The 10,000-nt window shown below is 44.4% G+C and overlaps 1 protein-coding gene across 1 annotated transcript in view; it reads right to left on the reverse strand.

Moving 5' to 3' along the window:
* Nucleotides 1-5,896: 5,896 nt before the first annotated feature.
* Nucleotides 5,897-10,000, reverse strand: part of LOC311247527 (laminin subunit alpha-5-like) — a gene marked incomplete at both ends in the record, with an annotated part of 5,356 nt that continues 1,252 nt past the window's right edge. The window contains 2 exons of the mRNA XM_084338569.1: nucleotides 5,897-6,025; nucleotides 7,611-7,727. Of these exons, the coding sequence (XP_084194695.1) occupies nucleotides 5,897-6,025; nucleotides 7,611-7,727 (246 nt within the window). The remainder of the gene's footprint in view (nucleotides 6,026-7,610; nucleotides 7,728-10,000) is intronic.

A 10,000-nucleotide genomic window follows, 5' to 3' on the forward strand; every position in this document is an offset into this window, starting at 1 on the left:
TACTGCTACATCTATACATTTATGACATACCAGATTTGCAAATACAGTACTGTTTGTGATACAGAAGGAGTCAAGAAAAGGGAGTATATACATTTGACGTAGAAACTGTACATTGGAGGAGGTTGGGTGGGGGGGGGGTTGGGTACATTGGGATATTGACAACCATACTGGGTAATTTACATTGGAGGTGGTTGGGGGGGGGGGGGGGGGGCGGGGGGCACACTGTATAAACAAGTAACACTGTACATTGAGGGGGGGGGGGGGAGACACTGTACAAACAAACACAATTGTACATTGAACTATTGACAAAACCATACTAGGTAAATGACTGTACATTGGAGGGGGTTGGGTTAGGATATTTACAGGGGCCAGTGTTGAATTGCAGTCTCCCGTAGGTGTCCCTTGAGAGAGGTTTTGAAAGTGGGTAGTGATCCACATTCCTTTACAGCTTTGGGTAGGGCGTTCCACATTGATGTGGCATAATTGCGAAACGTGTTTAGTCCCTTATTTGAGCCGAATCTGGGTTTAACATGATTTGTGGAGCTCCCTCTGGTGTTGTGATCGTGGTATTCACTGACCTTTGGGAAGTATTTTGACATGTACATGGGTACCTTGGTCGTGTAGTGTATCTTGTAGACCAGGCCCATTGCAAGTTGTTGTACTCTGTCGTCTACTCTAAGCCATCCTAGGTTGTCAAAGTGGGCAGGGGTGAGGTGGGTTCTAGGAGTAAGGTCAAGCAGTAGTCTGACCAGTTTGTTTTGAGATGTTTGTAATTTTGTTTTTAGCGCCTTTGAGGTGCTTTGGTACCATGAAGTGCAAGCATAGTCGTAGTACCCCTGAATGAGTGCTCCTGCCAGAGTCTTCAGGGTGTTCTTGTTTACCAGAGAGGAGATCCGGTACAAGAATCGAGTTCGTTGGTTGACTTTTTTTTATTACATTGGATGCCATTTTGTCACAGGAGAGATTAGCCTCTAGGATGGAACCCAGGTAGGTAATTTCATCTTTCCTTGTGACAATATTGTCACCCACTGTAACTGAGAAGCCGTCGGTCTTGCTGAGTTTGTTATTTGAACCGAAGAGAATGGACTCTGTTTTGCCCATGTGTAATGATAGTTTGTTATCAGCGAGCCATATGCAGATTCTGCCTAGTTCCGAGCTGAGGGTTTTTTCAACCTGTAACTTGTTCTTGTCAGAGACCAGCAGGGCTGAGTCGTCCGCAAACAGGAACAAGTTGCAGTCACAAGCTGACGACATGTCATTTGCATAAATTAGGAACAGTAGCGGTCCTAGTATGCTTCCTTGTGGAACACCACAGCTCACTGTGAGGGGGGGGGATAGGGTACCGTTTACCTCCACCATCTGTTCCCTCCCCTCAAGGTAGGATTGCATCCAGCTCACTGATAGACTATCAAAACCAATTGCTTTTAGCTTGTCAATCAGAATGGAGTGATTGACCGTGTCAAAGGCCTTTTGTAGGTCCAGCATGACCATGCCGCAGTATTTGCCTGCGTCCACCTCTTGTTTGATGTGGTCATTCAAATAGAGAAGGCATGTGTCAGTGGAGTGGGATGTTCTGAAACCAGATTGGAATTCGTAGATTCGATTTTTTTCCGCTAGGTACTTTTCGACCTGTTCGTAGACTATTTTTTCCATGACTTTCGAGATGGAGGTGAGAATAGAAACAGGGCGGTAGTTGCCTGGGTCTAATTTGCTGCCCTTTTTGTGCAGAGGGGTCACCCTCGCAATTTTGAAGTCCTTGGGGACGTGTCCCTGTTTTATGGAGAGGTTTATTATGTGTGTGATGATTGGTGTGATGGCGGCTGCTGAGTCTCTGAGGAATTTGGAGGGGATGTTGTCATGGCCAGTGGCCTTGTTAGGTTGGAGGGCGCTCAGTTTATTGAGTACCTCATCTGTTGTTACCATTTCCAGCTTGAAGTCGTCCTTGCGGACCCCTAGGTTTTTGTAGTAAGCTACTATGTGTTCTACCCCATAAAGCCCTGAGTGGGAGGGTAGTTTGTTTACCAGTGTTGTGGCTATGTTTGTGAAGAAAATGTTTAAGTAATTGGCTACATCCAGCTTGTCTGTGATGAGCGTGTTGTCCGTTTTTATGTTTATGTTTGAGAATCTGGTTTTAAGTTTTTTACTGCATCCTAGTTGATTATTGAGTAATTTCCAAAGTTCACGTGGTTTGTTTTTGTTTTCCTCAGTTTTGTCATTGATGAAATTCTTTTTTGCAGTTTTGATCATGGAGTTTACGTCGTTTCTTAGTCTGTTTCTTTCTAGTTTGAGTTCAGTCACGTGGGCTTGGAGTTCACTGCTCGTGCTTTTAGTAAGCTTTGACTGACTTTTACGAAACTCAGAGCATTTTTTGTCTCTGGTTTTCATAGCGGCCAGTATTTCGGAGTGCATCCACGGCTCAGCGCGATTTTTTACCCTGGTGGTTCTTAGGGGGGCCATGTCGTTTAGTATTGCTGAGAATTTGGTTTTGAAACCAAGCCATATTTCGTCAACCAGTGTACCATTGAGTTCATCTGACCAGTCCAGACTCTCCAGTTCAAGGTTGAAGGCCTCGCTAGAGTAGGTTTTGAGGTCTCTAGATGTGACTGTTTTGTGGCAGCCAGCCTTTTGTTTTAGTTTTTTTCGGGTACAGAATATCATATAATGATCACTTAACCCACATGCTATAACCCCTTTATTTGAGATCTTGGACTTGTCGGAGGTCAGAATGAGGTCAATGGTAGTCTGAGTTGATTCACATACACGTGTGGGTTGGGTGATTAGCTGGCTGAGGCCATGCAGATCACAAAACCTACTGAAGGCCTTGAAGACGGGTGCATCTTTTCGTTGCATATCCGTGTTCCAGTCTCCAATAAGAATTTTGTCTACATCCTCAACTCCAGCTAAACACCCATCCAGTGTATCATAAAAGCCACTATGATCTGGCGGCCTGTAGACTGTGCCAACCAGTAGGGATTTCGCCCTTTCGAATAGGATTTCCACCCATACAGTTTCAATTGATTTATGATTCAGGTCATTTCTGTTGATGAATTTGGTGTCCTTGTGTATGTACATACAGACACCACCTCCATGTTTGTTCCTATCATTCCTGATTATTGAGTAGTTCTCAATCTCTATCTCTGGATCTTTTACAGAATCGTCGAGCTTAGTTTCTGAGAAGCACAGTATGTTTGCCTTACCATTTATGAATATTTGTTTGATTTCATCCAATTTGTTTTTTAAGCTGTTAATGTTAATGTGAAAAATGTTCAGTCCATTGGCGTTGGTTATTTCATTGATGTTGGCAGGTTCGAAGTATTGTCCGTTTGTGATCTGTTCCTCTGTGTTGTTGTGGGTGGGAAGGGGGGAGGGGGGGGTCGGGTCCCGCGCCGTGCTGGAACAACAAAGAAGGGGGGAGGGGGGGGTAATGCCCCGTGTCCTTAAAGTGACAGTGTAGGTGGATTATGTCCGAATGAATGAATGAATGAAAACTTTATTTAACAGATTGCAGAATGGGTACAATACAGTACGGCTCAATACATACAATTGTTAAGGGGATGCAGACCTGAGAAAGACGTTTGTCTTGTTTCCATCAGGGTCCCCCATTTTCAATTCATATAGGTCCCGTCCGCCTATTGCTTAATGACAAGCATAGAGTGCTGCTTTTGCTTCCGCGTTTTCCCTGATTGGCTGCTTTGACCATGTGACCGCGGCAACGCGGGAGAGCGGCAGTGCGGAAATAGGCTGTCTCTAAGACAAACTCTAACCTTAACCAGCTCCTTAACAGCGCCTAAACTTAACCGTTCTAACCTTAACCAACTCCGAAACAATGCCTAACCTTAACCTTAACCTTAACCTTAACCTTAACCATGCCTAACCTTAACCATAGAAAGAATATTGCCATAACCTAAGCAAATCCAAATACGAATTGAACAACATATATCAAAAGAAGGCTGAATATGCGTTATTTAGGACCAACCAAAAATATTATGAACAAGGGGAGAGAGCGGGTAAAATATTAGCGAATCGGGTTAAACAAATGCATAATCAGAATATTATATCCTCGATTCGTAATAAAGATGACAAGATTATTACAGACAAAAAGGAAATTAATAATGTCTTCAGGTGCTTCTACCAGGACTTATATACCCCACAGAAGGCGGTGGATCAGCTAAAAATGGACGCGTTCTTCGACAAAATCAAATTACCGTCATTATCGAAACAACAGGTAAAATCAATGGAGGGGGGGGTCTCGATAGAAGAAATACACGCGGCAATCAACAGCCTTAAATTGGGTAAAGCACCAGGAGACGACGGGTTTACTCCCGATTTCTACAAACAATTCAGTGATATAATCGCTCCGAGATTATTAAAAGTATATGAGGACTCACTGATAAAGGGGGGATTGCCCACTAGCCTGAGATCTGCCACTATTACATTACTACAGAAAAAGGGCAAAGACCCTCAATGCTGTGGAAGCTATAGACCTATATCCCTGAGCAACTTGGAAGAAAAAGTATTGGCAAAGATACTTGCGAATACTTTGGTGCATTCAGATCAAGTGGGCTTTGTGAAGGGGAGAAACTCAGCTGATAATATCCGCAGACTCCTACACATAATGTGGAAGGTAAGGAATGATATAGAACCTACAGTGGCCTTCTCATTGGATGCCGAAAAGGCCTTTGATAAGGTGGAATTTGCATTCTTATTTCACACGCTAGAGCGCTTCGGGTTTGGTCCATCGTTTACTGGGTGGGTAAAACTGTTATACACAAATCCGATGGCATCAGTATTGACCAACGGGATCGTGTCCTCGCCCTTTAACCTAGGGCGGGGGACGAGGCAAGGTTCCCCGCTTTCTCCCCAAATGTTTGCGCTTTTCCTCGAACCACTTGCTATCGCACTGAGGAATAATCAGGACATCAAAGGGATAATAGCGGGGCAGGTAGAACATAAATTATTTTTATATGCGGACGATATCTTATTGGTATCCAGCAATCCCCGAACAGCAGTTGGGATCATTGGAAATGTTATCGAGTCCTTCTCCGAAATATCTGGATACACAATCAACTGGAGCAAGTCAGAAGCAATGCCTCTCTCTAAATGCTGTCCCCCTGATATCAGAAGGGGGTGGCAATACAGATGGATGCCGTCAGGATTGATATACCTAGGAATAAAGCTGATCCCAGGTCTGAAAGAGTTGATGCAAGCCAATATTGCCCCTATAATCGAACACATTAGTGCTCTGACCCAGAATTGGGCCAAAATGAATATGTCCCTCCTGGGAAAGATAAACCTAGTGAAAATGATATTAGCTCCCAAGTTAAACTATATCCTATATATGTTGCCGCTGACTCTCCCGACCCAGTTACTCAAACAGTATGACAAAGTCATTAATGTATATCTGTGGGGGGGCAAAAGGCCGCTGTTTGGACGGACCAAAATGTATGCAGCAAAGGAAAATGGCGGTTTATCCCTGCCTAAACTAGACTGGTATCACTATGCATTCTCGCTCTCCCAGCTCTCCAAACTGAATCACTCGTCTGAGGAGGCACCTGCTTGGGTCAAGATGGAGGAGGAAATGATATATCCCTCATCTCTGGAATCCTTCCTGACACAATCAGACAGACCTACACCTCTTAAAAACCCTTTGATGGCATTTATCAGGGAAACTTGGAATCAATCGCACAAAATGACTGGTGATAGCCCATACTTAACTACGAGAGCCTCTATATGGTATAATAAGAAACTAAAGATTGGGAAGAAATCAGTCATATGGGACGATTGGGTTAAAAGGGGGATACATGTACTGGGTGATATAGCCGGGGAGGATGGGGTTTTGCCTTTTGAGGATATTAAGGAGGATTTTGATATAGATAATAAAAACTTTTATAAATTCCTACAATTCCGCGTGCCTCTCAGCCTCCTCCACCAGGGGGATCTTGGAGAAGGCCGGAGCAAACTTCTGGACCATCTTGACCAGAGGCAGCCTGGCTCCATCCAGCTCTGCTGCCATACGCTCATACTCCTGCAGGGGGCGAGGGAGGGAGGGGGGAGGGAGGGAGGGAGGGAGGGAGAAGGGAGGGAGGGAGGGAGGGGGGAGGGAAGGAGGGAGAGAGGGGGGAGGGAGGAGGGAGGGAGGGAGAGAGGGGGGAGGGAGGGAGGGAGGGAGGGAGGGAGGGGGGAGAGAGGGAGGGAGGGAGGGAGGGAGGGAGGGAGGGAGGGAGGGAGAGAGGGAGGGAGGGAGGGAGGGAGGGAGGGAGGGAGGGGGGGAGGGGGAGGGTAGGAACGTAGAAGAGGGAAGAGTGTGTAAATGTCATCATGTGTGTGTATGATAAGATAAGATAAGATATTCCTTTATTTATCCCCTTGAGGAAATCCAGGCATCATAGCAGCATGGGGGGGAGGGGGGGGGGTACAGGTAGTAAAAACAAGCAGTGTAAACAATATAACAAATCAATATAATTAACTAACTAACTAACTGAAATATACAGTATTCATATTCAAATGTGTGTACGTGTCATCATGTGTGTACGTGTCATCATGTGTGTGTACGTGTCATCATGTGTGTGTACGTGTCATCATGTGTGTGTACGTGTCATCATGTGTGTATGTGTCATCATGTGTGTATGTGTCATCATGTGTGTGTACGTGTCATCATGTGTGTGTACGTGTCATCATGTGTGTACGTGTCATCATGTGTGTGTACGTGTCATCATGTGTGTGTACGTGTCATCATGTGTGTATGTGTCATCATGTGTGTGTATGTGTCATCATGTGTGTGTACGTGTCATCATGTGTGTGTACGTGTCATCATGTGTGTGTACGTGTCATCATGTGTGTACGTGTCATCATGTGTGTGTACGTGTCATCATGTGTGTACGTGTCATCATGTGTGTATGTGTCATCATGTGTGTATGTGTCATCATGTGTGTGTACGTGTCATCCTGTGTGTACGTGTCATCATGTGTGTACGTGTCATCATGTGTGTACGTGTCATCATGTGTGTGTACGTGTCATCATGTGTGTGTATGTGTCATCATGTGTGTACGTGTCATCCTGTGTGTGTATGTGTCATCATGTGTGTGTATGTGTCATCATGTGTGTGTACGTGTCATCATGTGTGTATGTGTCATCATGTGTGTACGTGTCATCATGTGTGTACGTGTCATCATGTGTGTATGTGTCATCCTGTGTGTGTACGTGTCATCATGTGTGTATGTGTCATCATGTGTGTGTACGTGTCATCATGTGTGTGTATGTGTCATCATGTGTGTACGTGTCATCATGTGTGTACGTGTCATCATGTGTGTATGTGTCATCATGTGTGTATGTGTCATCATGTGTGTACGTGTCATCATGTGTGTACGTGTCATCATGTGTGTATGTGTCATCATGTGTGTGTACGTGTCATCATGTGTGTGTATGTGTCATCATGTGTGTGTACGTGTCATCATGTGTGTATGTGTCATCATGTGTGTGTACGTGTCATCATGTGTGTGTACGTGTCATCATGTGTGTATGTGTCATCATGTGTGTACGTGTCATCATGTGTGTACGTGTCATCATGTGTGTGTACGTGTCATCATGTGTGTATGTGTCATCCTGTGTACCTCTTTGGAGGCTTGCAACATGGACTGCAGATCGTTGACTTGGCTCAAGTCGTCCTCAGCCATCGTTAGCAGATCATCCACTTCCAGCTTCTGGGAGACCAGGTCATCTACCTTCCTCTGAGGGGGGGGGGGGGGGGGGTACAGAGAGGAGGGGGGTACAGAGAGGGGGGGTACAGAGAGGGGGATTAGTCTCTGTGTATTTGATTTGATTTGACATTTAAAAAAATATTCCAGAAAAACATCAAGGATGCTACACAAAAAAGTCTAGACTTATTTCCATTGTGGTCCTGGGTCTCAGACAGACAAGCGATACAAAACATGACCATAAATAACTATTTGACAAAACTACATAGACATGAACATTTTTAAATGCAGTACAAACGTAGCCACAGGCAACAATGTTATCAGACAACATGTTCATGCATTTTAAAAGGAGGAGCCATGATTTGACTTTTTTCTTAAAATTGTGTCGGCTACTAATGCATTTTAGCTGTAGTTGTGGTTTGTATCTGTGTGGAATAGCGTACGAGAGAAAGAGTTATAAATTAATCTAATTAATTACAGGATTTGTAATGAATTTATCTAATTAATCTCATTTTAATCGCATAACCATTCTATGCCACTATATTCTATAATCATATTTCAAATTGCATGTGTCCGGATGGCAGAATTCAGTACTGTATCTACAAAACCTTCTGTTTAATCATCTACCCTTTATTAATTTGCTTAGATCTTTCAGGTCTGGTACATTTTAGCATGGTGTTATTCACAGTAATTTTTTTTATTGATATTCTCATTGTGTGTCTCTGTGTGTGTGTCTCTCTCTGTGTGTCTCTCTCTCTGTGTGTGTCTCTGTGTGTGTGTCTCTGTGTGTGTCTCTGTGTGTGTCTCTGTGTGTGTCAATTCAATTCAATTCAAATAGGCTTTATTGGCATGAAATATCAACATACTTATTGCCAAAGCAAGTCCAACATACAAACAATAACATATATATTATTAAGCAATAAAACATACCATAATATTAGCAATAAGTAAAACAATCAACAGAAACATATTAAATTACAAAATAATCATTCAATCGGGTAGTCATTTTACAGATGTAGCCACCCAGATACATGTATTTACAGGGCTTGTTCTCTTATTGTATGACAACCATCTACATATTTTGCAGCTAATACTGTACACTGACTTTTCTCCCCACATATATATAACAGCTTTTGATTTGTGTGTCTCTATCTGTGTGTGTCTCTCTGTGTGTGTGTCTCTGTGTGTGTGTCTCTCTGTGTGTCTCTGTGTGTGTGTCTCTGTGTGTGTGTCTCTGTGTGTGTCTCTGTGTGTGTGTCTCTGTGTGTGTCTCTCTGTGTGTGTGTGTCTCTCTGTGTGTGTGTGTCTCTGTGTGTGTCTCTGTGTGTGTGTCTCTCTGTGTGTGTCTCTGTGTGTGTGTCTCTGTGTGTGTGTCTCTCTGTGTGTGTGTCTCTGTGTGTGTCTCTCTCTGTGTGTGTGTCTCTGTGTGTGTGTCTCTGTGTGTGTGTCTCTGTGTGTGTGTCTCTGTGTGTGTGTCTCTGTGTGTGTCTCTGTGTGTGTCTCTCTCTGTGTGTGTGTCTCTGTGTGTGTGTCTCTGTGTGTGTCTCTCTCTGTGTGTGTGTCTCTGTGTGTCTCTGTGTGTGTGTCTCTGTGTGTGTGTCTCTGTGTGTGTGTCTCTGTGTGTGTGTCTCTCTCTGTGTGTGTGTCTCTGTGTGTGTGTCTCTGTGTGTGTGTCTCTGTGTGTGTGTCTCTGTGTGTGTGTGTCTCTGTGTGTGTGTGTCTCTGTGTGTGTCTCTGTGTGTGTGTCTCTCTGTGTGTGTGTCTCTCTGTGTGTGTGTCTCTGTGTGTCTCTCTCTGTGTGTGTGTCTCTGTGTGTGTGTCTCTCTCTGTGTGTCTCTCTCTGTGTGTGTGTCTCTGTGTGTGTGTCTCTGTGTGTGTGTCTCTGTGTGTGTGTCTCTGTGTGTGTCTCTGTGTGTGTCTCTGTGTGTGTGTGTCTCTCTGTGTGTGTGTCTCTGTGTGTGTGTCTCTCTGTGTGTCTCTGTGTGTGTGTCTCTGTGTGTGTGTCTCTGTGTGTGTCTCTCTGTGTGTGTGTCTCTGTGTGTGTGTCTCTGTGTGTGTGTCTCTGTGTGTGTGTCTCTGTGTGTGTGTCTCTGTGTGTGTGTCTCTGTGTGTGTGTCTCTCTGTGTGTGTCTCTGTGTGTGTGTGTCTCTGTGTGTGTGTGTCTCTCTGTGTGTGTGTCTCTGTGTGTGTGTCTCTGTGTGTGTCTCTGTGTGTGTCTCTGTGTGTGTCTCTCTGTGTGTGCCTCTCTGTGTGTGTGTCTCTGTGTGTGTGTCTCTGTGTGTGTGTCTCTGTGTGTGTCTCTCTGT

Source organism: Notolepis coatsorum (genome assembly GCF_963971535.1).
Source record: "Notolepis coatsorum genome assembly, contig: SCAFFOLD_1656, whole genome shotgun sequence".
Classification (NCBI taxonomy): domain Eukaryota; kingdom Metazoa; phylum Chordata; class Actinopteri; order Aulopiformes; family Paralepididae; genus Notolepis; species Notolepis coatsorum.